This window comes from Entamoeba invadens, assembly GCF_000330505.1.
Source record: "Entamoeba invadens IP1 unplaced genomic scaffold scaff_1105074725293, whole genome shotgun sequence".
Taxonomy (NCBI): Eukaryota; Evosea; order Mastigamoebida; family Endamoebidae; genus Entamoeba; species Entamoeba invadens.
In genome coordinates, this window is record NW_004191722.1 from 233,563 (window position 1) to 261,394 (window position 27,832).

At 31.1% G+C, this 27,832-nt stretch overlaps 9 protein-coding genes across 9 annotated transcripts; 3 read left to right on the forward strand and 6 right to left on the reverse strand.

Annotated features, from left to right (window-relative positions):
* Positions 1 to 63: 63 nt before the first annotated feature.
* On the forward strand, positions 64 to 1,401 carry EIN_065960 (asparagine synthetase, putative; the record flags this gene model as incomplete). The annotated part of the gene is made up of 1 exon (XM_004183609.1): positions 64 to 1,401. The coding sequence occupies one exon, from the start codon at positions 64 to 66 to the stop codon at positions 1,399 to 1,401; it is 1,338 nt and encodes a 445-aa protein (XP_004183657.1).
* Positions 1,402 to 2,372: 971 nt separating this feature from the next.
* On the forward strand, positions 2,373 to 2,795 carry EIN_065970 (hypothetical protein; the record flags this gene model as incomplete). Its single annotated transcript, XM_004183610.1, has 1 exon — positions 2,373 to 2,795. The coding sequence occupies one exon, from the start codon at positions 2,373 to 2,375 to the stop codon at positions 2,793 to 2,795; it is 423 nt and encodes a 140-aa protein (XP_004183658.1).
* A 192-nt stretch (positions 2,796 to 2,987) lies between these two features.
* On the forward strand, positions 2,988 to 3,833 carry EIN_065980 (hypothetical protein; the record flags this gene model as incomplete). The annotated part of the gene is made up of 1 exon (XM_004183611.1): positions 2,988 to 3,833. The coding sequence occupies one exon, from the start codon at positions 2,988 to 2,990 to the stop codon at positions 3,831 to 3,833; it is 846 nt and encodes a 281-aa protein (XP_004183659.1).
* A 160-nt stretch (positions 3,834 to 3,993) lies between these two features.
* On the reverse strand, positions 3,994 to 4,410 carry EIN_065990 (hypothetical protein; the record flags this gene model as incomplete). Its single annotated transcript, XM_004183612.1, has 1 exon — positions 3,994 to 4,410. The coding sequence occupies one exon, from the start codon at positions 4,408 to 4,410 to the stop codon at positions 3,994 to 3,996; it is 417 nt and encodes a 138-aa protein (XP_004183660.1).
* A 519-nt stretch (positions 4,411 to 4,929) lies between these two features.
* EIN_066000 (hypothetical protein) lies at positions 4,930 to 5,355 on the reverse strand (the record flags this gene model as incomplete). Its single annotated transcript, XM_004183613.1, has 1 exon — positions 4,930 to 5,355. The coding sequence occupies one exon, from the start codon at positions 5,353 to 5,355 to the stop codon at positions 4,930 to 4,932; it is 426 nt and encodes a 141-aa protein (XP_004183661.1).
* A 1,024-nt stretch (positions 5,356 to 6,379) lies between these two features.
* EIN_066010 (pre-mRNA-splicing factor SYF1, putative) lies at positions 6,380 to 8,540 on the reverse strand (the record flags this gene model as incomplete). Its single annotated transcript, XM_004183614.1, has 2 exons — positions 6,380 to 8,339; positions 8,401 to 8,540. The coding sequence occupies 2 exons, from the start codon at positions 8,538 to 8,540 to the stop codon at positions 6,380 to 6,382; spliced, it is 2,100 nt and encodes a 699-aa protein (XP_004183662.1).
* A 147-nt stretch (positions 8,541 to 8,687) lies between these two features.
* EIN_066020 (chitin synthase, putative) lies at positions 8,688 to 10,679 on the reverse strand (the record flags this gene model as incomplete). The annotated part of the gene is made up of 1 exon (XM_004183615.1): positions 8,688 to 10,679. One exon carries the CDS (start codon positions 10,677 to 10,679, stop codon positions 8,688 to 8,690), a length of 1,992 nt encoding a protein of 663 aa, XP_004183663.1.
* A 625-nt stretch (positions 10,680 to 11,304) lies between these two features.
* On the reverse strand, positions 11,305 to 12,245 carry EIN_066030 (zinc finger protein DHHC domain containing protein, putative; the record flags this gene model as incomplete). Its single annotated transcript, XM_004183616.1, has 2 exons — positions 11,305 to 11,598; positions 11,745 to 12,245. The coding sequence occupies 2 exons, from the start codon at positions 12,243 to 12,245 to the stop codon at positions 11,305 to 11,307; spliced, it is 795 nt and encodes a 264-aa protein (XP_004183664.1).
* Positions 12,246 to 14,014: 1,769 nt separating this feature from the next.
* Positions 14,015 to 14,908, reverse strand: EIN_066040 (hypothetical protein; the record flags this gene model as incomplete). Its single annotated transcript, XM_004183617.1, has 1 exon — positions 14,015 to 14,908. One exon carries the CDS (start codon positions 14,906 to 14,908, stop codon positions 14,015 to 14,017), a length of 894 nt encoding a protein of 297 aa, XP_004183665.1.
* Between the last annotated feature and the right edge of the window lie 12,924 nt (positions 14,909 to 27,832).

The window sequence follows — 27,832 nt, forward strand, 5'->3', positions numbered from 1 at the left end:
ACTTTGAGTCTTTCTCTCTAAAAACACAGACTTTTTATCTCAAAAATACATATCAAATACACTATGGAGGGTTTCGTTATCCAAATCGATTCAACTCAGCAATACACACACTACAACACTATCAAATCTATGTTGAAGGCACCTCTCACAGAACTTCTACTTCAAATTGCACCTCATCAAGTCAAAATAGGGTTTACTACAGGGTTTCTTTTTTCCAAAGACACTTTAGGAACACTCAACACGGTTTTTGAGTTTTCAGAGATTAAAGAGGTTGACGCGAAGGAGAGGGAGTATTTACAAGTCACTGTTGGGGACTCAATCAAGTTTGCGACTGACAGATTTGGATCGAATTCGTTACTTTATGAAACGAATGAGAATGGCGTCTGCATCTCGACGTTCATGTGCAAGGAGTCATCTGCCCCAAATGAATGGTACGAATACTTTTACACGGACAAAACTGTTTTGAAGCACAAGAAGGCCGGTAATACTATTGAGGAATACTATTCCTCAATATTTGGTGAACGACTTGATTTGCCGACGGAGGAGGTCAGCGAGTGTGTGAAGCTTCTTGACGAGTCGCTTTCAAAAGCAGTTGAGATGATGTTGAGGACATCCGGAGAGACTATTCCCGTGTTATTTAGTGGAGGTATTGATAGTTCAATGATAGCTTATTACGTCTTACTGCATTGTGGAGAGAAGAAAGTGGAGTTATACAACATGGCGTGCCTCTATGAAGGAACGTTTGAAAGTCCGGACCGATTGTGTGCGCGTGCTGTATTGTCGGATCTCAAAAAGATTTTTCCAACGAAGAATTTTGAGTTTATCGAGATCAATGCGAGCGAAGACGTCATTCTCCAGACAAGCGAAAACATCAAAAATGTTATATACCCCAACGACACAGTAATGGATTTATCAATAACTACTGCGACGACACTGGCGTTGATATCTGAAGGTCTTTGTGGGACTCATACCGTTCGACGGACATCTCCATATGTCTTTTGTGGTCAAGGAGCTGACGAGCAACTTGGAGGATATGGTCGTCATCGGAATGCTTTAAAGTACAATCGGTTGAGTCAAGAACTTGAGTTGGACTTCTGTAGGTTGTGGAGTAGAAACACTGAAAGAGATGATCGAGTGTCAAAGTACTGTAAAGTGAAATGTTTGTACCCATTTCTTGAAAACCAAGTGGTTCGTGTCATCAGAAACATCCCAGAGAAATTACTTGTCAAACTCGAGTTGCCCGAAAACGAAGGCAATAAGTGGATCTTAAGAGAGGTCGCAAGGAAAAACGGAATGGTGCAGTGCGCTAACTTCAAGAAGACGGCCATCCAGTTCGGAACAAGAATCGCTAAGGTTTTGAATAAAGGTAAGAAAGTCAGTGGGGCGGATAAACTTGAGTAATCTTAATATTCTGTTGGATTTTTAAGATCAGGGCAATGCGTCAAATTTTGTATTGAAAATTTTTGTATTTAAAAGTTCGATTGTTCTGAAATTTCGAATTATAAAAAAACGTCATCAAGGAGAGAATCGGCAATAGTATGGAACTGGTAATATATTTGTAATAAAATATCATGTAAATGGTTATAACAAATTCAAAAATATTTTGTCATAATCGAAAAGATCGAAATCATACAAATAAGTTTTTTGAACAGAAAATAAAGATCTGTTACTATTCGGGTTTTTTAGGGTAAATATGTCATCGATTCAATTGTGTAACCAATATTTTTAGTTCTTATATTGAGATCGAAAACTACTTAATTTTTTGGAAAAGATAAGTTAAAGTCCGTTAGTTTTGTCGTATAAAAAATAAAAAAATGCATTTAGAGTTTTTTTACTCTAATTATTATACTATTATAGTATGATATAATATATTATGGTATTTATAATAGTATTTAATTATTAAATAAAGATATTGCCTGAATAATTGTTTTTTAACAGTTGCAACAAGCAAAATCGAAAAGAGGTGTATAATGATTATTTTATTGAATTATTGAAACAAAACCCTCGGTATTTTTCGTTCATATTTCTAATTTCACTTTGAATCCCAAAAGTGCTCTTTTTCTTCCAACCAACCATCCAATAAACCCTTGTTCTTATTAAGTCGATAAAAAGAAAAGTTGTGAATTCCTCTCCACTGTTGTAATAAAGTAATGGGGATAAAATGGAGTAATGGGAAGCCGTAAAACTTATTCGTGCTTTTTTACTTTTTACAGAGACAATCGAACACTCCATTCCTACGCAATCCATATTTTGATTGGCTATATTATTGAACATAAATAAAGATTTTGACTTCCGTTTTTTTTTCAAATCAACGAGACAAAAACGATGAAAAATTAGTATTTAAAGGCATCTATATTTTTATTTCAATTCAGATGAACTGTGTTGAGCGCCGGAGACGAGTAGAGATGCACAGTGACGATCTCCCGCCAATCACGTTTGTGAGCACAAAGCCGACGAAGCGGCCGATGGTGCAGTCAATGAGTGACGAGAATGTCTTTTGGGTGACTGTTTCAAACTCGCAACGTCTTCTGATGAAAGTTGATGACAGTCTCATCACACAAGAAAATGATGCACTTCCACCAATCACAATGGCAATCCCACAAAAAGTCCCACAATCGCCACCACCACACCAACAAAAAGAAAAGCCAATTCAAATCGTCCAACAAGAACGACCAGCTTATCACACACTCATGAAACTAAAACTCCCAAAATCTCTTGCTGAAAAGAACGCCGCTAAAAGGAAAGAAGTGCTCTTTGCACTCAGAGAGCTCCAACTTGCTGCAATCGGAAAATAGTCGTGTATCTTTTTGTATTCATCGTTTGACGTATTCATTTCTAGTTCTTTTCGAGTTCCTTTCAAATAAAAATTTTGGTAAAAAATAATTTGTTATAGAAATTGTGATTTTCATTAATATAATTCATATTATTACTATAATGTAATATAACTTGGGTGGGTTTTGGAAAAAAACTACTTTATTTCAAAAGACATGAAACCAAAAAGTCAAGGCGTATTTCACAATAGCAACCACACTAAAAACGGTGATGAAGAGAAAACCCCAGAATTCCAACGTCCAGACACACGATTTTTACGAAAAGAGAACTCGCGCAAGCATTTGCACGAAAGTATATCAAGCGTATTTGGTGCGCTCGAGCAAAGGAACCAAAGTACTTTTGAAACCAAAGATGTTCCTATTAATGAGGAACAAATCCAAACCAACATCCTTGATTCCTACATCTTTATTGACAGTTCTACAGACCTTCCCCAACGCCGTAAGGAAGACGTTAGCGATGATGATACCTGTCCAAATCTAACGCTTAAAACACGTGTTGTTCCACCGCCACAATCTCAGAGCGAGATTGTGATTAATGACGAGTTTTGTGATAAATTTATACCAAAAGATTCAGACGAAGCCAAAACGCCCGTTTTTAGTCAATTTGCGCCATCAGTTCAATCTCAAGATTTTGCAACTGAGGAGATTGAAAGTCATGACTTTTATCCACAAACCCCCCTCAGTCAATCTGTACAATCTCAAAGGTTAGTCTCATGCATCAAACCACACTTTTCGAAAGAGAAAACAGAAAGCGTCATCAAGGAGAAAATAAACTTTGAAGAAATGGTTGAGGTATACTCAGGAAAACGCAAGACGGAAAAAACTGAAATAAATAAAATGACAAGCGAGATTGACAATGACAAAACGAGTTATCAGATAAGGCTACTTTTAACATACAAAAATATACTGAAGAAACAACCAACAATACAAGACGAGAGTATAATGGGAATGGAGGTTGAGGGGAGCGATGTCTCATCCATTGTGGTTGAAAACAAACAGTGACACAAAGGCACTGTTTATTATTATTCCACTTGTTACATGAAATCTCTAATTTATTCTTTACTTGTTATAAGTCGTGACCGTTCATGACCAGGAGTAGTAGCTCAAGAACCAGAAGTCAACAAACAACTTACAATTGATGTAAACCAAATCGTATCTGTAACTACTTCTCGTGAGTAGAAACCTGTTCTGTGCGAGCCGTTTTTAGAGCAGCGAGTTGCATTTCTCGCAATGCAAAGAGTGCTTCCTTCCTTTTTGTCGCAGTGGTTTTGATTGGGTACTGGGGGAGTTTCAGTTTCATGAGTGTGTGGTAAGCTGGTCGTTCTTGTTGAACAATTTGTTGTTTCTCAGACTTTGAGTGTGGTGCTGGTTGTGTCGCATTGTGGTCATGGTCGATGTGCTTACGAGGGAGTTCAGGAGAGTCGTCGACTTTCAGTAAGAGACGTTGTGAGCTCGAAGTCGTCAAGTAAAACACATTATATTCGCGGTGTGCTGTCGGCTTTGTTGAGAGTGAAGTAATTGGAGGAAGTTCGTCCTTGTTCGGCTTTCCACTGAAGACTCGCCTCTCGCCACAAGACATCTACAGAACGGAGCAGGCTGTTTTTGTAGTTTATCAAAGCGATTTATAAGCTCCAAGTCTCCACTCCTCGACATTCTTTTGCTTTGCGGCTTAGGTCCATTTTTTGCGACAGTTTTCCCTCATTATATTTTTACTCTTCCTCCAGGGTTTTGTGCTTCTAAAACAGTTTCTCCCAATAGACCCGATCCATGCAATTAAAATTATGGATTTTCCGTCTTTTTTCTTTGATTTCTTTGATCTTCAAATTGCGATAATTTTTAGTTGAAGTATGTTTTTATGAGACATTAAATCTTTCTTTAATTCTTTTCTATTATATCGGGAAAATTACATTAAAACAACAAACGAGAAAATCACCAATCATTCGGGATTATTCCCATTCAAAAATAACATTAGATATAAACCCTCAAACTTTTTTCTAGTTGAAAAAAAATCCAAAAAATTTTTACTAATCAAAATGAAAGGAACTCGAAAAGAACTAGAAATGAATACGTCAAACGATGAATACAAAAAGATACACGACTATTTTCCGATTGCAGCAAGTTGGAGCTCTCTGAGTGCAAAGAGCACTTCTTTCCTTTTAGCGGCGTTCTTTTCAGCAAGAGATTTTGGGAGTTTTAGTTTCATGAGTGTGTGATAAGCTGGTCGTTCTTGTTGGACGATTTGAATTGGCTTTTCTTTTTGTTGGTGTGGTGGTGGCGATTGTGGGACTTTTTGTGGGATTGCCATTGTGATTGGTGGAAGTGCATCATTTTCTTGTGTGATGAGACTGTCATCAACTTTCATCAGAAGACGTTGCGAGTTTGAAACAGTCACCCAAAAGACATTCTCGTCACTCATTGACTGCACCATCGGCCGCTTCGTCGGCTTTGTGCTCACAAACGTGATTGGCGGGAGATCGTCACTGTGCATCTCTACTCGTCTCCGGCGCTCAACACACTTTGTCATGGCGTACGTCAAAGTTTTTGAGATGTTTTTATACTCGTCAGTGATAAAAAAATACTTTTTGTTTATTTCGAACTGTGTGGAATTTAATTGTTCGATTTATTTCGTTGGTTACTTTTTTGGGGTTTTTTAGTTTAAATGGTTAACATATGATTTTTTTTGCTTATTGCAAAAATAAAACACATATTACAAATTATAATTACCATTTTTCATATTCAATTATATCTAAATAATACCATCAATGCCAATGAAGTTTTTTTGTAAAAGCTTACAATTAAGGTAAATAATAAATTAAATTCTATAAATACAGAGCCATGTTTTATAAAATTATCAACAGAAAAACGAAAATAATAACTTAAAGAAAGAATTATACTATTATTTATTTATAAATGAATTGTAAATAACTGTTTGTAAAACAAAAATTTGTCATATTTACTAGTTTGACCTGTTTTGTTTATTTAATATTTAGTTCTAATAATTTTTTTACTTTATCAAACCTTTTTAAATTTTTTTTTAACTTAAACTTTATTTGCTATTTAACTTAAAAATTATCAACAAACTATCGAAAAATACCATAAACTAAATTACATTATTGTAGCATTATAGTAAGTTTTAATATTCATTTAATTTATTGTTTATTATTTTCTGGAAAATAAAAACTTTTTCATGATAAAAAACCCGAAACATTACAATAGAATTGTTAATATAATCATTTTTTGTATTTCAAACAGATTGAATGATTGGAATTTATTTTTACTTTTTTTTACTTTAAAAAAATCTTTATTGTAAAATAAAATAATAAAAAACTATTATTAATACTATTAAATACATTTCCTTTGACGATTTTTTTTTAATTTTAAATTTTTTGACGTCTTTACTATTTGTATAAATAATTTGTATTTTTGCATCAAAATTAATTATATTAGGATAATACTATATATATTGATATATCACTATTTACTAATATAAAATTATTATATTATTATATTAAGTTAAATATTGTTTTACCAAAATACACCAATCAAGTTCAATTTTCACCGAAGTATCCCATCACATCTGCCTTTGCAACAAGAAGGTCTTTATACGTGAGTTCATTTCCAAATTGTTCCTCGAAGTCATTCCAAGTATTCCAGAATTCCGGATGTTCTTTCACACTACACCTCTTCGCCCCTTTCACAAACATATCTCTTGCATTGTCAACGTCTTCATTTTCAATCAAACACTTTGCACATTCCAAGTACAGTCTCCACTCCTCTCTCCTTCCAACTTTTAAAACTCCTTCTTCATACACTTTTTGTGCACTTTGACTCCCTTCTAATTCATTCACTGCTTGTCCATATAAAAGATATGTTTCACACAACGACTCGGGATTCACTTCTTTCACTATTTTCTTATATAACTCTATGACACGATAACTCGAGTTTTTCGTCGATTCAAATGCAACGGCCTTCTTACTAATTTCTAACTTGAACTCGGCCGGACATTTCAAAAGAGCCGACTCATACAACTCACGACACCTCTCCACTTTCGTCTCTCCATATTTCGATACAAAGTCGTCAAAGTATTTCATCCACAATTTCCCGGCAATCGGATATGTGAATTTCAAGATACTTCGCTCGTAAATGCTCCACACAGTGTCTTCAATTCCCAACGCTTTACCTTCTTTAGTAATAAGGTCAATATATTCCAAGACTTCTCTAGCTGTAATACACCCAATTTCTATCATCTTCTCATATACTGAAACTATCCCCAAAAGTCCTTTCCGTGTTTTTTCAACAGCGAGGTATGCTCTCCACACACTCCCTTCCCGTTTTATACGACTACTTTTCAACGTCGCTTCTTCAACGTATTCAAGTGCTTTTGTCACATCTCCTCTCTTCACTGAGTCTTTCACTATCAATTCTGATAACTTCCCTTCTTCTTCTTGACTCAGGGACTCCGTTTTAGCTTTATTATATAAAGAATTGACTACTTCGTATTTACCAGCCCTACTATACCATGAAATTAGTTCACTATATATGTCACTCTTTGTGCCATTAATTCCTTCTTTCACTGTTTTAATTCCTTCTAATAATGTATCCACTGCACTGACAACATCGCCTTGTTCAATGTACATATGACTCCTCGATATCCATTCACTAACATCTTCAGGATTTTTCCTTAATAAAACTCCATTGACTTGCATCATCACATGTGCCAAAACAGTCTCCCCTCTCTCGTGTACGATACGTTGATTATCATCTTTGTCGGTGTCATTCGAATTTTGTGAGAGACTCGATATCACCGCTTCATAACATTCACGTACTATATAAAGATCTCGCACACTCACTACTTCTTCCATCGCTTGTTCTAATACAACTATGCCACTCTCAACTCGCCCTTGCCGGATGTGCCATCGTGCAAGCCCAACCCACAGTCTTCCCGAGTCATTGATATATTCGTTGATGCCATGGCGTAAAACACTTTCAACATCAACAACGTCATCAGCTCCGCCATTCTCAATCACTTGGACTAACAATTCATATTCTTCTCTTCGGACTCTCCAAGTGCTTCCTAAGTGTTTGATTAATATCGAAGCCGCTGTCGGCAAATACAGAGATCCCTTTTCTATACAAACTTTGACATATTCAACCGACAAGCTCCGGTCATATTTCAGATGACGGGTAACCATATTATTAAAGAGCTTTGGGGAATCTAAAGAGACAATGTACTTCATTATAACACCCCATAGAATCTTATGCTGACCACTTGGTAATGACCGAAGGGCTCGATCAAAGACTCGCCGCATTTGAGTGATCTCACAATTGGTGTATAACCACTCAATGTAATTCTTCCAGATTGTTGGCATCTTCGACATGTAAACTACACTCTCCTCGTATCTTTGAGTTAATTCTAGACGAGTCGGACTTTCAAGAGGGGTGCCCCGTGCATCACGCTCGGAGGATAGGAGAAAGGTGTGCCATAATTTGTAACTCATGGGAAGTTCTCTAATCATTACTACCATTTTATATAACACATTTTTCTATTAAGTATAGTACAAAAACAAACTTCAAGGCACGAACGTATATCATCCGCTTCTCTTGGAAATGCGTGTCATCAAATAAATCTATATACCCCCACCACGATTTGAACGACTGATGATTCTGCTGGACGTCTTGCTCAAACTTGTCAAGCACTCCACTTTCCATCAATTTATGAAATTTGTGAGTTCTTTTTTTATAATTGATTTTATAGTTTATTTAACTAGTTTGATTAATTTAATTGTAATGATACTATTTAAGTGATAAAATAACTAAAAATGCGATTCAAATTCAATTTAAATACTTTAACTACTCTTATACACCACCACGAGTCCCCCAACTGACATCATCAAAGTTGCAGACGGCGTAAATTGGAATGATGACATACATCGTCGGTGTGAGCATAAACCAGACAACAGGGGCAATTACATTCAAAACGGAGAACCACTGACCATGGATAACTGCAGCGAATACGATGATAAACACCCACGACAACATTGTCACCAATTCCATCCAATGCTTGTCGAAGAACCCAGCAAAGTTTTGAACGACACCCAATATCATTAAAAATACAAGAAACCCTCCAATGATGGTGGATGCTTGGAACCAATATTCCATGTCTTCCAGCTTTGACGTCAGACTGAAGGTAATGAGCAACGCGGTCCAGAGAACGAGAAGCCCAATGACGATTGATTTTGTCACGCCACACTCTGAAAAGATTTGTATAAAAAGCATCACAATGCCACTCGGCAACATGAAAGAAGAAAGCAATTCAATGGCAAGTGAAATGAGCAATGGAAGAACAACGGGTCTTCTCACCCTTTTCAACAACAAACCCATATTCACTATTGTTGAGTTGATCCACCGTCTTCTCTGTTTAATCAGACCAACCAAGCTGATGGGGGCATCAGTGTGTGCAACCGATTTTGTTATGTACCCTGTATCCCACCCAGCTTCAATCAACAAAGTCGTCAAAGTTCTGTCTTCACCCAAGTCGAGTTGGTTCTTTTCCCAAATCGAAAACGACGTTGCTAAATACTCGTTCAACACAGTTTCCATAGCCTGCGGCCTAATCATGGAGAATGCACCAGGAAGACATGTCACCATTCCAAACCAATTTTCAAACGTCTTTGCAAGGAACTGGTTTGATTTGTACTCAAAATATTGGCACATTGTCAACGGATTTTGATACCAATGACTCACCTCAATCTCACCACAAACACCACCAATACACTCTCTCTTGAGAAGTCCATTGTACATATTCATAAGTCCATACTCATTTCCTTCCCATGCAAATTCCACGTCACTATCGACGAACATAATCGCTTTTGCTGTTTTTCGAGTGATTCCTTTATCCATGTAATCAAAGAAGATTTCGTGCGAGTGTCTCTTTCCTCCGTTTTTCTTCTTCAACAAAATGATCCAAATCATCCCAGACTCAAACGTACCTTCATATTTTGCCATGCCATCCTCCAATATCTGTGGGTCGCCTTTTCCGTTCTTAAACCTGACGACGCCGTCGTCGTCCGAGTACAAATCGTTTCTGTTGCAGTTCGACAGTCTTGAGATAATGAAAGTTGCAGTTTCAAGTTGTTGGTAGTCGACCTGCATATTTCTGTCTCTTCTTCCATCAATAATGAAAATCAGTTGACAGTATTTTGGCTCAAAAGGCAACACCGAGACCTCAAACGATCGAATACCCCCATCAATTCCTTCTGCGTCTTCATGGTGCACGGTCAAACACACGGACAACAAAATTGGATGTTCATTTTCGATGCTCTGACCACACTCCGTACAAAAGTTTTGACCGTCACATTGTCCACCACAAGAAGGGCACTTAAACATTTCACTTGAGATGTGCCACGTTCTTTCTCCTTCTTCTTCGTCTGGTTTGTCTTTGGTGACTGGTGGTGCTCGGACATGTGGTTTGCATTTCTGGAGTAAACTTCCGAAGATAAACTTTGGGAGAGCAGAGAAGATGATGTAGCACAAGAATACAATTTGCACTGCAATTGACGAAGCGCATTGCACAAAGACTACAAAGATCACATTGATACATACAAAGATCCCAAATAATTTCATCTTCTCTCGGTACGCCTGGTACTTATTGCCATCTATGATTTCAATAACAGGAGCTTGTTCAAGCTTTTTGGCGGGAGCACTTGTATCTCCTTTACAATCACCTTTACAACATTCTTCTGTTGTTTGGTGTTCGTCTGGTAATAATGAAGGAAATTCTTGTGCCTCATCAGACTTGACAGAGGTGTCAAGTTTCTCGGTCGGTGGTTGTGTCTTTTGGTTTGACATGTATGTCTAAACAAAATCGTTCCACTTTAAATACCCCAAGTGTGTTCTCTTTCCGCACACACCACTGAGATCGACATTCACTTTCTCTGTTTTTGTGTTTTGATTTGTTACTCAAGACAAAGTCCAAAATGTCTGGAAATCTCCCTAATTGTGTCAATTTTACTAAACTTTTTTTTTACCTGAAAATTTTGAAAAACAAAAAAAATGATGTTTTCATATACTTTTCAAAAATGAAAGATTTTTATTTTAAAAAAGTAATAAATTTTAATCTATTTATTTTTAGTTGATAATTAATTAAAAAACTAAATCATATTTATTAAAATAATAGTTATTCTAATAAAGATCAATAAGTAGTTGAAGATATTATTATATAACATTATCATTATTTAATTATTTATTATAATAATTTTTTTATTTTTGAATAAAAAAGCCAGTAAATTGTTTTGTAATAGAAAGCCACTTTATTTAAATTATATCTTATTATATTATAATATTAATAATTTAAAAATAATAATTTTTACTTTTGTCATATTTAAAGAAATTTATTCTAAAAAAAAATCTGTTTAATTTCTTTGTTTTTGAGTACGAAATAATGTTATAAAAATGTTATGTTTAACAAAAAAAATTAATATATTTTGTTATTTTTCACAAAACGAGACAGATCGATGGGGAGAAAAGCTACAATAAAAGGATAGTCCAAATTGAGTAACATAACTTCCTTCCAGTTATTGTAGAGTCCTCGATTATAATCCAAAACTCTTTGTTTGTTTGAAATTTCAGCGAGAACCTCAACAGTCGTTTGATTGTCATTGATCAAAAAGATGTAAAATGCAAGATAGCATCCCATAGCAATAACAATAGCTATTGCTATCCCAAACAGACAGCAGATGCATCCAATTGTTATAAATTCAAAGTCGGTCTATTCGTTATCGAGTTACTTAACTTGGTAATAATTAATATAATTAATATAATTAATATAATTAATAATTAATAATTAATAATACAAACTAATTATAATAATAAAAAACTATATTATTATAGTTTAAATAATAAAAGAGAACAAACGAAATTGGTCTTATAATAAAGAACAGTTAACATTCCTATAATATACAAAGACCCAATAAAGAAGTATAATATAGTATTGAAGAAGAGTCTCATTGTATTGTCCCCAATACAATTACAAATAAGAAGACAATGGTGATCATATCTACCAATACATTGTTTGCAAGTATTACAATGGTGTGTCCTCAAAGGTTTATTAGCCTTACATATGTCACAATATCTATCCCCACACTCTTTCAAATAATCTGGAAAAAGTCTGTTGAATAACTCAGGCTGCACTGATGGTGTTGAAAACACGGCTTTGAAGTAGAAATAGAGTAAACTATAGACCAAGTAAAAGTGTATGAAATAATGAAAGGTACATTGTATCACACTATAATGAAACTGTGGAAAAATCACTACTTCAAAAATAAAGACAGCAGATATGACACTTATAACTGTAAATATAATAATACACGAATTGATGATTCGAGTGATATCATGGGTGTTTTCACTCGTTCTCATCGTGTTAAGTGTTTATTAGTTTATTATAGTTAATTTTTATATAAATTAAATATCATTGTTCACTTAGTAATGTAATAATATAATAATATAATAGTAATAGTAAATGGTAAATTAATAAAATATTTTAAATGGTGCCCAAATTCAAAAAATAACATAAATTTACTTCAAGTTTGAAAAAGTAAACATAAACACTTTTTTTGTTTGAATGATTATTTGAACGTGTAAACATGTTAAATGATAAGAAAATATATTAAATTTGAAATAAAAATTAAAAATAATAAGATTCATTAATAAAAACAAGTTGCATCACACGTACAGGGGGCTAAAAAACCGCTTCCGTCTTTTTAACCGCTTCCCCTTGATTTTATAGAATTAAATGGTATTAATATAATAAAATGTATAGTACTGTTTACCATGAAGGCTGAATATGCCTCGTGGAGACTTTTTCTGTCCTGGGTGGTAATTTGTATTATACTTTTTATTATAATGTTATTAGTTATAACTATTAAATCGATAGGAAGCGGTTTTTTATTCTCCCTGTACTTCTATGAATTCGTTTGATACCCATCAAATTATCGTGGTGTTTGTCAAGCTCTTTTATCACTATATTCAAATATATTTGCATGTTCACATTGAACACTTTCATTTTTTTCTTCATATTCTTCCGTACTAATGTTTTGTTGAGGCACTTAAGACACTTGATTAACAAATTGTGGTAGCTTGCGCAACTCAGATATAAATCCAGAATATAACGTTAGGATTGGCGAGGTCGAATTCCGCTATCTGTGAGCTAAAGACCCCGAAAGTCGCCAAACCCATCAACTCCGCATCGTTCAGGAGATGAAGTTGCATCTTCTTGTCATATACCTGGCATCTGATCTGCGAAGGAATTCCTCACCCAAGAAACTCACTGTTGAATATATATTACCATAGACTCAACGGGAAGAACGTGCTGTTCTCCACAAGCCACTTAGTGTCCGTGAAATTCTGACAGAAGACGACGACCGTCGGGAGGGGGAACACGACTATATTCGCAAATTTGATATTCGCGACGGTGGGCGCTGACGTGTTCATCAGGCCCCTCATGAGCTTCTCGCTCCGCGTCCCGAAAGTGATATCGTCTAAAACGCGCATCATACAGGATGCTGCTGGTTTGTGCCTCCGCAGGTCGAAGTCGCCGTTGTAGACCTCGGCGAGCTTTTGCTTGGGGTTGAAGATTTTTTGGTGAAGAGCTCCGTCTTCGACCACCCAATGAAGATGAAAGTCCGCATCCTCGCCGTTTCGCTCGTGTAGGTTTTTATAAGCCAAACCCCAATCGCGTTTTTGAGATCGCCGTTAATACGGGGTATTTTAAAAACAATTTTGTAAGAACTCACTTCAACATTCTATTTGTGTATCCTTTCACCCGCTTTCCCTCTGATCCTTCTCTGCAAGCGGGGGAAAATATATTTTTGTTTACATAGTACGGACACATAGTTTAAAGGTAGACTCCTTTTTAAAAACAACAGAGGTAATTGTTTTATTTTGGTAAATGTGATGAGAATGGCCGATGTTGGTTCATTTATTTAATAAATAACATATTAATATTAATATTATACTATTGAATAATTATAAAATTTGTATTCTGCCACACTGTGACAGACTTTATTGTAATAAAAGAAAAATGACAATTTCTTATTTTTGGATTTGACATGTGAAATGAACAACTTAACAGAAAAACAATCAAAAATATGAACAACCACTTCTGTTGAATTGGTTCTAAGTAGGATTTAAAGTTTTACAGCCGACTGAATATACACTTTTCGATATCTGAATGAAACAAAAGACTCAACTTTCACTACATTATTAACAAAGTCATATTCTGTAGTATTAAGATATTTGTGTATTTCGATTTCTTGTTTCTTTGTCTGTTTTCCAAGTCTTTTTCTCTTAAGCATTTCTTTCATGAAGATAACGAAAGGACTCATTTGATAGAATGATAACATAGAAAGTTTACCATATTCTTGTTGGACTGTCCATTCTTGTGTCTTCTTAGTGAATAAATATTTTAAATTTTCAAGTGTATTAATAGACTGAATTAATGACTCTAAATCTTCTTCTGTAGCAAATGAAATATGTTTAATAACTTCCATCAAACAATTTAAAGTCTTACACAGAAGAATACATTGTTCATAAAAGACTATTCTAAGCAACGGATTTTCGAAATAGAATACTGTTTGATTCAATGAAATATTGGAAAGTAGAGTCCAGCTGTGGGAACAGAGTCTTATATATTCAACAACGTCTGAATAAGTATACATTTCACTTTTAAAGGTGTTGTAAGTAAAATGAAGGTGTTGGATGGTTATAAGAGAATCAACATATTGACAAAATGGATCTAAAATTTGAGACCTTTTGATGAGTCTTTTTAGTGATGCACATGTCTTATGTCGTAAAACAATTTCATCAGCTAATGCACCGCCATTTTCACTATTTAACAAGATTACAAGACTCTCCAAAAATGACACCATCTTGACCTCAGACATTCGACTCTCAAAATTTTTGATTATATTCTTGAAAAGTAATGGACATTTTTCTCTCTTCTCATTCAATAATGCATACTTCAATTCATTCTCTGATTCTTTCAAATGAATCATTTTAAACAGCTTTCTTATCAACGCCATATGAAATAACAGTATTTTTCATCGTTTTAATTCGAACAATTCATAAACTTGGATTTTTATGAGCTTCAAATTTTTGTTTAATACCCCTTAAATGAGACTGATATAACTGATATAAACAGAAAACTCTGTATTTTAATAGTTATGGTTTGTTTATAATATAATTACTATAATTTATACTATACTTGAAAGTAATTACTCTTATTTGAGTAAAACATAACAGCGAAAGTATTCAATTGTGATTAAGTGGATCGGGTTCACTAAATTCAGTCCTATTTTCTGAGGTGAGCTGAAATATACAAAACTCGCTTTGTAAATTAAAAAGGAAGTATTCCCAAATATGCAATTATTAACAAGTTACTTCCATATTTGACACAATAAACCAATCAAAAGCATTTTTGCTGTTATTATAATCATCAAAGTTCTTTGTAACTGTACAAAACCGATTTATAATGAATTGAAAAATGAATAAATCTGAACTTAGAGAAAAATAAAAATGCCACTTCTCTCAAGTAATTTTGCAAACTACTAAAAATTATATAATGTTAATAGAAATAACTATGGATTACATTTTTATTGTATGAAAACAATCGACATTATCAGTTGTGTCATTTTGAACAAGTTAAACCGCAACTATATATATTTTAAAAAATTATTATAATTTATAGTTTAATACAATAATTGTCATTGATGTAAAATTAACCACCGTACTATAAAAACTTTAAGATCTTAACTATTTGGTTTTTTTGTTTTCCAAAAAACAAAAAATGCATTTGCCGGGACTCGAACCCGGATCTCCACCGTGGAAGGGTGGAATTCTGCCCTTAGACCACAAATGCTAAACAATAAAGTTAATCAATTTGATTTAATTTATAAATACAATTTTGATTTAATAAAAAAACAAGAAAAAACGCCCCCCGGGGGGCTCGAACCCCCGACCTTACGGTTAAAAGCCGCACGCTCTACCGACTGAGCTAGGAAGGCACTTATAATTACCTAGCTCCGAATCATTGCAATCAAATAATGAACTGAATTTGTAATTTGCCTCAGCATTTTAAATCAGAATTCTTTCTCTTATCCAATTTAATAAATGTTGTTTATTGAACCATGGTCCGTGGAAATTTGCGTTTTTACATGAAAAATTAAATTCCCAAAAATGTTTTTTTTGTAAAAATTAAAAACTAAATAATATCAAGTTTTTTCAGTTTTTAGAGCACAAAACCCAATCGCAAACACTAAAAAAAGAATAACAAAAAATAACTAAAAATAAAATATTTATAATGAAAAAAGTCCCAATAAATAATTATATAAATACTAACATGTTTAATACAATTTTTACCAAAATGATATTTTTCAAAAAAAGGTATTAATAATTATTTATCATTATATTACATTTTATTTTTATTCAGATTATAGAAACAAACCAAAATAATCACTTTATTTCAAAAAAGTTAATTAATATAAAAATTATAAAACTTTACAGTTAGTTTCACAACAATTCCTTATTTTTCATAACAAATAGATTTCTGTTTCATAACAATTAGATTTGTACCTTTGTTCAGCCCTGTTTCAAAATAATTATTTTTTGTTGCACAATTTGCGTGATCGTTGCACAATTGGCGTTATTGTTGCATATAAATATCGGGTGTTTCAGAACTATTTATTTATCCTCAAATCAATAATTTATTGTTCCAAAACAAAAAGTTGTTTCATAATTATTGTATTTTGTTTTAAAATAATATAGGATTATTGTATAATTGTTTTGTATTGTTTCAAAACAAAAATTACCAAAAATAACCAAAATAAATTCAAAAAATCATAAACTAAAAAATAAAAAATAAAGTAATGGCAATCGCTTCTTTTGAGTTCATCCACCGAGATAAAGTCGATGGATTCCTCAACCACGAAAAGGTTTCCCCAGTTGCAGAAACACCACAACCACTCGAAATAACAGAAAGAAGATTAGCTGAAGATATTGTTGCCTCGTTGGTCCCACTCGCGCCTTCGTCAATTGTTCACACAGCCCAACAATCGGAGGAGGAAAAGATCAAAAGGATATACGTCGTTGTAACAGAAACACAGAGGAAGACGCTAACAGAAGAATATACTGAACATGGTTAGGAACGAGACTGGAAGTATTATAAAGAGAAAACCCGCATTGGTGAGTCATCACTTAAGAAGTTATTGGGACAGTTGGCAAAAGGAGAAAATATATCAAAACCAAAAAAGGAAGAAAGTTTAAATATAGTTCAGCACTTTTATCTGTGGTCGCTAAAAGTGTCACTTGAAGGAAAACTCTCGGAGAAACCAACAAGACCCTTGTTGAAGAAGAAATAGGAAAACTGGAAAGGTGGAAGAACTTGATAATGAAGTTGTTAATGCGTCAACAATATGTCGTAATATCAAGAACAAAAATATGATGGAAGAAGCGAAGTAGTGACTCGTAAAGTGTTTTTACGTGAAGACTTATAATTACATTAAGTTTTTTATTTGGTTAAACAATTTTTATTCAATGATAACTGTAAAACTATTTATAATTAACAAATTTTATTAAAAAGTGTAGTTTTTACAGTTTTATATTTTTTGAATTTATTTTGGTTATTTTTGGTAATTTTTGTTTTGAAACAATACAAAACAATTATACAATAATCCTATATTATTTTAAAACAAAATACAATAATTATGAAACAACTTTTTGTTTTGGAACAATAAATTATTGATTTGAGGATAAATAAATAGTTCTGAAACACCCGATATTTATATGCAACAATAACGCCAATTGTGCAACGATCACGCAAATTGTGCAACAAAAAATAATTATTTTGAAACAGGGCTGAACAAAGGTACAAATCTAATTGTTATGAAACAGAAATCTATTTGTTATGAAAAATAAGGAATTGTTGTGAAACTAACTGTACAAGGTAATAATTAACCAAAAAAATCAAGAATACCAAGTGAGAATCAAAAATGATTCATTTATTCCCGAAAAAACACATAAACAAAAACCATTAATTTGCTAATATTTTATTTTTGAGCAACCAATCAAATTAAACTATTATATATAAAGACACCAAAATAAAAATAGGCAAATGTTATGATTTATTTTTAAAAATAAAAAGACATTTATAAAGAACAAAAATAGAATAACTTTTCAAATTAAACACCAAAAACCATTTGAATTTAATGTCAGAACAGCTTACTTGTGACTTTAATATAATATCAAGTTGGGCGTGCTTAGTTTATTAAAAGCATAAAAACATCAATGATAATATTGTATGTTGTCACTTGTGCACGTGTGTTTCGCCTTTTTATTTCTGCCGTATTAAACTTATTTTTTGTTTTCAGTCAAGACCAATGTTTTCTTTTAAAAGCGTAAACTGTTGTTCATTAAAAATTGAACCTTGATTAATGGTAAATCTAACCTATTTGTTAATTCAAACATTGTTATCATTACCAACAAGAAATGGTAAACAAACTTTTTGTAGATTTTTATTTCATAATATCAAGCGCCATGTAACAATAAATAATAACATTTTATGTAAATGTCATTTTAGTCGTCAACAATTACTTATTTGTTGAATCATACAAAGCATTCATTTCAATTTCACTTAAATGTTAATAAAAACATTGATGCAAAAATCCTAAGAAGTCGTGTAATTTAATATCTCCATGTAAAATGTATATTAAAAACGACTTTTTAATTCGTTGAAACTTAATTTCATTTGCATAAAAATGTTATTCAATATGTTATTATATGTCAATGTTGTGGTTGTACATACTTAACTTAGTATTATAACAACATAATATAAGTGAACTACATGTACACTCCTAAACTTGTCCAAAATTGATACTTCATTTTTGAATTAATCCATTGAACATTTACTGTTTATGCTTTTCATTGGCTTTATGATTACAACGATTTTTTGTAACTTTGTTGTAGATAATAACAAACAATACTTCTCCTAGTTTCTTGTCAATGTTACATTCAACACATCATAATGCAATTTTAAATGCATTATAGAGTTACAAAGACTTTAAAATAGAATGCTTCACTACTTTTACGAAGTCACCGAACACCATTTATATGCGAAACATACAATTATTTCACCAGTTGTGTGTCACATTCATTTTCAAAATGATTTGTTGTCAAACATAAAAGCTCACAAAACTCCCTTTTAACGAGAATGACAACATACTTGTCATCAAATAACAACTTTTTGTTTGTCAAAACTTTGCTATCAATCACACTCATTGTGATGTTATAACAACTTATTACAAACACGCAGACATTTTTGATCATTTTTGTTTCATTATGATTTCGTAAAACAACTATTTTGATTGGTATAATAGGTATTATAATATGTATTATTGTGAATTTTGTAACAATTGTAATAACACAGTTTTTTTTTGTCGTATAAATTTTACACAACTTTTCATTACCAAATTTGTAATTATTTTATTATTTTAAACATTTGTTGTTGAAAGACTTTATGCATTTTTAGATGACTGTATAACATAAGCAGACATTTGACAACAGCTTGTTTTTGCACAATCTATACACTCATTAATACTATAGCATTGTGTATATCTGTCTTGACGCTTCACATTTAATTTGTTAAAAATATAATATATTTTTCACGTTTATACAAACACTTGTTGTTCTGTTTTCACACAAAGTTAACCAACTTTTAAATAAACACAACTTGTTGACAATTTATGAAGTGTTATCAAATGTTTTATTACACACAACACAACTTTCTTCATCTGTAGCACGATTTAAACATCTTACAACAAAAAATGCAAAAGTACCATTAAGCGAACATGTGTATTCTTTTTTGATAACACACCCTAATATGTTTTTATCAACACATAATGTATATTACATACAGACAAGTTGCGTTGGCATAATCCTTATAACCACAAATCAGTCATTGAAGTTAAATAAGTTAATTAAAATATAGTTTTGGTTTAAGTATTATGTTTCAAACAATTTGGTTTATTTTTTCGAACAATAACAGTAAAGTTTTGTTGTAACTCTTTGTTGTACTGAAACAAAACACCAATTTATTATTATTGTTGTTTGTTTTGTTTTTTGTAATGATTATCAAATCTTGTTTTCTTTTTCACTTAATTTATTATTCAAATTGTAATAACAATTTAATATTTCGTTTAGTGTGAGGATTCAACAAAACAGTTCGCGATATTAAAATCGTTTTTGAGTTTTGTGTTGTTTACTAATACATTTCAAAATAATATTCTTTGTTTTGAAGTGAATAAAACAATCTTTGGAATACCATATCCAAAGTCATATTTGTATGGCGTAAGTTCTTGATTTTTGAAAACAGACTTCAACAGCAACCGATGTTGGACAAAGAGTCATACAAATCTGAAATATTTGAATGAGTCCATAATGTTGCATTGGATGAAGTAATTCAAACACGTCACACAGGCTAACACGAAAGTGATAATCGATCAAAACAGCCAATTTCGAATCATACTCAGATAGTAGTAAATATAATCCAGCGTTTTGAAGGAGAGTTTCTTTCTGTATATCATCAAGATCGTTTAATTGATTTTTAAGATCCTCGATTTCCTTTTCCAAATTCTTAAAGCACTCTGGTAATACATACTCTTCATTTTTTAAAAGTGTATCTGGAATTTAAAATATTTGAATAAGATTTTTTAATTCATTAAAATCTTTGGTTTTGTCTATTCCCATTTGATTGATACACACGTTTTCGAAGTCGAGATATGGACGAGATGAAATTGTATCCAAAGAAGTACCAATTTTGGTGAAACGTGCTTTAAAAAATGTTGCCAATTTCTTAACACCCATCAAAACAAAGTTTTTGTTTTTGTGTTGTTGAACGTTGATAAACTTTTATAATCTTCGTTTTCAAGTTCAGATATAATTTTGTGTAAATGTATTTTGAACATTTCAATTCTTTCTGTATAAACAGGTAGAGTCGCTGAAACTTCTTGCATACTTTCACATAGAACATTAAGAACACCAATCAAATCTGCAATAAGATTTAATGTATTATATTCTTGTTGTACATTAAATTCAAAAACCACTTCTCTGTTAAAGTCTTTTTCAGTTTTTTGTTGTATTTTATCCACTGCTTTTTGAAAGCGCCTTTTACATAAGCTTTTACACTTTTTTCTATTTTAGCGTCCTTGCAAAATTCGGCAATATCATCAAATTGAAGTAATACATCTTCAATATTATAGTAAGCATGACACCACCTTGTTGCACTCCACTGTGATATTGATGGAACTTTGCGGTTTTTGCCTTTTTGATATTTCTTATACGCGTTCAGTTGATCAGTTTGACAAAACCATTTAATAAAACTAATCGATTTGGTGAATTCAAGTTCACCACACAACGATTCACATACCAAAGAAGTACGGTGTGCAAAACACCAACAACCATACAACTCGCGTATTATTATATCATCACCACTCAATTTTATACCTTTTAAAAGACATTTGAACGATTCAATCAGTCCTATTCCACATTGTATTGATTTACATCCATCTCCTGATATATTAATCAATTTTGATAATTCTATTTTTAAATCTTTGAGACTTTTAAACAACCAATCTGCCAGATCTTTTCCATTTGTTTTTCCTTCATATTCTTGAACCATTAAAACACAAGTTTTAAATTTTTTACCACAACACATTCTAAGCATTACAGCAAATATATTTTCACATCCATTTGCAGTTGAATCTATTGATACTCCAAAACAACAACAAGCACGAAGATTGTCCAACAACATTTCAAAATCTTTTTTATTCATTGATCTTTTTTGTACTTTTGATTATTGTATGATATTCCACATTTGTCAATTAATGAAAGATCTTTCTCATCGTACATTTTGAAAAAACTCTCATCACATCTTTTAATTGATTAATTTGTGTCTCTGAAAGTCTTGCATCATTAGTTATTGAACAAGCCACACATGAAGTTATACTTTTTTCATTGCCATTACTTTTCTTTCAAGTTTCTTTGATAAGTGCTGTTGGTTGTAATCTGAAAATAAAAAGTCGACTAATTTACAATATTTTCTATAGACACTCTTTTATTTTCATAAACAAAACGGTGTGTAACTAATAACAAATCTTGATCATTCCAAAAAGTAATATGTGTGTTTTTAAAAGTCACGAATATTCCATTTTCGAACTTTTCAATATTATCATCTTCTTTTACAATTTTAAAGTCTTTTTGTTTTGGTAATAATATCGAAGATGTTAAGTTTGTACTTATATTATCAACATCATCAATGTTTGTACTTATTTCTGAATTTTCATCTGAAGTACGGGAGCTTTTATCACTTTCTTCAATATAACGCCTTTTTATTTCCCCACTTTTACGTTTTGAAACCACACAAATATCATCAATGGTATCGTTATCAGACGCTTCCATACTTAAATCTTCACTTAGATGCGTGCTTATGGGTTGTTGTTCGGTAAACACTTGTTTATTACACTCTTGTGAACTGTTCTCAAATAAGAAACGATTAAGTGATCCACATCTATTTTCTTTGCGGTGAATTTCTTCTTCGACTTGTTGATCAAGTTGATTCATAAGATCATCTGCAATTCTGATTTGTTGTGTGGGAACAATAAGTGATTTGACTTTTAATGCTTTCACCATTTTACTTACAAAAGAGTCGGGCATGACAATTTTGGGCATTTCAATTTTCAAAGAATCCAAAGATGGTAAGGTGGATACATTCGACGAACAAGATAAAAAAGACTTTTTGGTTGTTTCCATAGCACTGAGAATTTAATTTTCTTTATCTCGTTCTTTCTCGTAAACCTTTTTGGATATAAAAAGAGGCCATTTTGATATCGCTGTCTGAATTTTTGGACTTGTGGTAAAGAAATTTAAATATTGGATATCCAAATCTGTTTTACCATTTGTTTCGATGAAGTGTTGTAAATGTTTATAAACAACGGCTCTCTGTTCTTGAGAAAGAATTGGAAACATGTTAATATCTTTTTTTGTGATTATAGATCGTTTCTCTGTTATACCACTCTCCTTTTATATTGTCGTATACAAAAATTTTTCTCCGTAATAAGCAAGAAAACACCCCCTTTCAAGCATTTTCACGGATACTACAAAATGAGGACTGGTCACTTCGTCCATTTTTTGTTTTTGTTAGTTATTTCATTTTTGTATAAATGATTTTAAACTCTTGTTTGTAAAAATATACAATTTAAAAATAATAACAATAATGAAATTTGAAATTGTTTGCTTAAACATTTACATTTATAAATGATAATAAACAATTCAAATAAAAATTAACTTTAAATCGGTAATGTTTTGAAAGATTAAAACTGATAAAAATAATTATTTTTATCTTTAAAGATGTTGTTTTAAAATGTATATTTACAATATAGATTAAAATTTGGTGTAATTTTGTTTTTTATCAAGTTTTATTTTAAAAATATTGGTAACAAACTTTAACTTTTGCAACATAAAATATTAAAATGTTAATTATTTGATTATTATGATAAATAAAAACTATTAAAACTTTTAAAACAATTTGTTAATGGCATTTACGTTGAGTCTCAAAATAGTGAAATTAGCTTTTTTTCTGAAATGTTTCAATCAATTTAAACAACAAGCATTTTTAACTTATTGTTAATAATTGATCATGTTTTCATTCATATTATGTACACTATTATAAAAATTGCTTATTATATTTTTGTAATTATTTTTTATATAATTAATAGTGTGTTTTTACACAATTTTAACAAAACAATTAATAATCAGTTAAAATAACAATAAACTATAATTTATAAAACACAATATTGTTTAAAATTAGGCTTCGAACTATTTTTACAAATTAAGCAACATTTTCACTGAAAAATTTTTCTCAATGTTTAATTTCAAATGTTTTTTGTGTGAATTATTTTAACGAATTAATTATTTTCATGTTATTTTAATTAAGAAATTTTCAAATTCTAAATGATAATAATTAATTTTTTTAAATTAAATTATGTATGGCTAAAATGTATCTTATTTGTTTTTTAATATATGTATTATTTAAAACAACGATTATTATTATTTTAAATATATACAAATTAAAATTATAATATAATTTAAATTTTTAATTTGTTATATTATTATTATTAAGATTATTTTATTATTTATTCATATTAATTTAACTATATATTATTTAATAGTAATATTTATATTGTTATTTAATAATTTAAATCATTTGTGTATTTTCTTTCAAAAAATAATGCTATATTATAGTATTATAATTTCATTTATTTAAATAATTAATATTAAATTATAATTATTATATGATATTTTAACAAAAAATATATTATTTATTTTAGTTTCTTATAGTTTTTGAAAAAAATTTAATGTGAATATAAAAAATTTTATCACAAATTCCATATTTTTTGTTGTTTATTTTTTTGAAATTATTTATTTTTGAACCTTTTTTCAACTTTTTATGTTTTTAATCCAAAATGATAAATAAAAATTACACATTTTGTGATTAAATTTCGATTATTTTTAGTTTGTTCATAAAGGGGTGGAAAAACCCGCTTTTGATAATTTACTAGTAAAATGATAATATGATTATAGTTTTTTGTATAGTTTATTTTTTTCCTTTTCCTCGATTTGATTCAAAAAACAAGGTTTACAAAAATATATATTACTTTTTCAAGATGCCAATGTTTGTTATTGAAATTTGTGAATTATTTTTTTATGTAAAATAAAGGCTGGATTTGCCGAATGATAAAAGGAGGAGCAAGAAAGATTGACTTCGAAACTGTTCTTTAAAGCCAAAATAACCAAAAAAACAACTCAGAATTTATCAAATAAAATGAACTTTTTATTAAATATTTTTTCAATTTTTTGCAGAAATAAAAAACTCAAAAACACTAACCCGCGAGTGTACCTTTTTTTCACACCCCCTTTCACTCCTTTATAATTTTTTTTCGTTTTTTTTAATCGTCCATTAAACAAATACTCAACAGTCAAATCGATTACCTCTCGAGCAACATAGTTAATACACAGGCCAGCACATGTTTTTAATAAACCACTTTTCAATGTCTCTCAGCAAAGACCGACTGCACCTTTATTTCACACCCCCCCTTGTTGGATTCCTCATTCGCTCAGAAATGCATTTCACTGCCAAACTGAAAAAACACACTTTGGACTTACTCACCAACTGAACGTGAGTGCATCCATTCCCAGCTGTTTTTCAAGTGCCTGTCAAGCAAGCGATAAATGACTCGTTATTTTGTTGTACTTGCTTTTTTGAAACTTTTAATAAAATAAACGAAGCAATTTATTAATATTGGTCAATAAAAACAATGTAAGACGGATAATTTTGTGTAAATTATCAGAAACGGTAAAAGGGCGCTGCACATGTCCGTTAGAATTTCTCGTGTTTTTTAGCCTTTTTTTCACAAAAACCTCAATTATTTGAGGCAAATTGAAACTTTGGTTATAATTGTGTGTAATTTTATCAGGAAATGGTCGTAAATCGGTTTTTCCCACCGTGCAGAGAAATGTTAAAAAAGACTGGGAGGATACTGTGGACGATCCGAAAGTGCGGCAATCATTTCTGTATGGTGAATAAATTCAAGTTTATTGTGTATTTTTGTGTGTTATTCAATACATTTGGTTAAAAAATATTTGTATGCCGAGAAAAAACACACTATTTTTTCACAATTTAAAAGGGCAATATTTGGTTATTGGATAAGTTTTTATAATAAAACAATAAGAATTTGGTTACGAAAAGACAAAAAAGATCTAAAGCGGTTTTTCGCCACCGTATTATTTTTTATTTTAAAACTCGGCAAAATGCCAAAAAACGTTATTTTTCTATACAATAAAACAAGTAAATGGTAGTGAAGCGGGTTTTCCCGCCAGCCAAAATGCTTGCCCAAAAGTGCATTTCAATAAAAATTGTTGAAAACATCATGGAGACAATGACTGTTATCAGCCCAATACGTTATTAAGAAGACATGGTACCAAAGTGAAAGTTGATGTGTTATTTATTTTAGAGGGGTTCTTAACCCTTTATCCACTAATTATAAAAAATGATTATCAACAACTTTCTTACTATTTGATGGACGATATTGTCCATTTTATTACAGTCAATATATGTAACATTTTGGGATTTAAGCACATACTTTTATAAAAAAAAATAAAATAATTATAAACATTTATAAATTTAATATAATTTATACTATAACTTGTTTCAAAAATTGATTTGAATGGTGGGTCTGAAAAGTAATGAAAACCATTTAACACTTGTATAGTTCAAAAGAGACACACAAAGACAACCACGGCTTCGATACGTTGTGTCAAATGAATCAATTCATGATCATTCTATTCGGATTTGAGCATAAAAAATGATAATTATGGTTTTTATAATTATATAATAGTAAATTTATTAATTTTATTAGTAAATTTTAAATTCAGATATGGTTAAATTATAATAATAAATAGTTAATTTTTTATTTAATACAATTCCATTTTTATCTTTCGCAATGTCATTAATTATAATATAAATCATAGATTGACAACATATTAAACATTTAAAAACAAAATTATTTTTCATTTGACAATATCCAAGCAAAATAATTACATAATGCACTAACTTTACTAATAATCAAAATTTACATACTTGGTATTGTTTTATCGCAAACATGATCTTAAAAAAATGTAAGTTCTTTTTTTTACCAATTATAAGGGTTTATAAGGAGATCTCCAAAAGCGACGATATCAAATTATCTCGTTCATTGCAAGGTCAAACAGTTTGTTTATTATGTTTAACATCATCAAAACAACGACAGTGACAACTTGGACTTGAACTCGTGTGTTTATGAAGACAAAATAAAGCACAAAAACAACAATAACAAAAAGACTTAATTTAAATTACTCTGAAGATAAGGAAGATGATGAGGCAGACTGCAAAGATGATAATTTGGTTTGTTGATTCAAACCATATAAGACTAACAAACACTGCGTTTACTACACTAATATATTATAATAAAATTTAATTAAAAATTTATGTACAGTGAAAATACGTCTGAAAATGATGGGAAAATAGTTTAAAAATGACAGATTTTATTTTAAAAGGACAAGATTTTTAATAAAAAGGATGAAAATCATAAAAAGTGATGGAGATTTGTTTTAAAAAGGACAGATATTTTTATTGAAAAGGACAGGATTTTTGATAAAAAGGACGAATTTCGAAAGAAATGATGATTTTCATGAAAAAAAGACAGGAATTTATTATAAAAAGGATGGGATTTTTGTTAAAAGGATGGATTTCAAGGAAATGTGACAGCCATTTTTTGAAAAAGGATAACATTTTTAACAAAAAATAGATTTTTTAATAAAATATAATTTATTTCCGACATTTTCCCGATTTTACACATAAAAACACAAACAATTAAAATACCATAATCAAGTTTAAAAAAAATAAATCTGATAATGAATAATTAAATCATAATAAGAAAGAGCGTTTTAACGCAATTTTAAATCTTGATCTTATTAATTGATATAAATGTCACAATCTTTGACTTCTATCGACTCCAGAGACCCGATAACAAGGAATGAATTTATTGAAAATCCACCACTTATCCAATGGAATGAACAACAGCGCCAGGTTGAATCTAAAACACCTTTTATTTTTTAAGCTACTTAGAGAAAAAGAGGAAGACTTAATAGATATTTTATGGAATTGATGAAACATTGTGACAACAACAACATTTCAGCAGTGTTTTGGTGTGACAATTGAACTATACACAACCATTTGAGGGAACCAGTAATTAACACTCAACATTTAGTTGTTTATAACGCAGCCTACAGCTCTGAACTCAACCCGATAGAAACTATTTTTGGTTTTTGGAAAAGGCGTGTAGAAAATGACATACGTATTT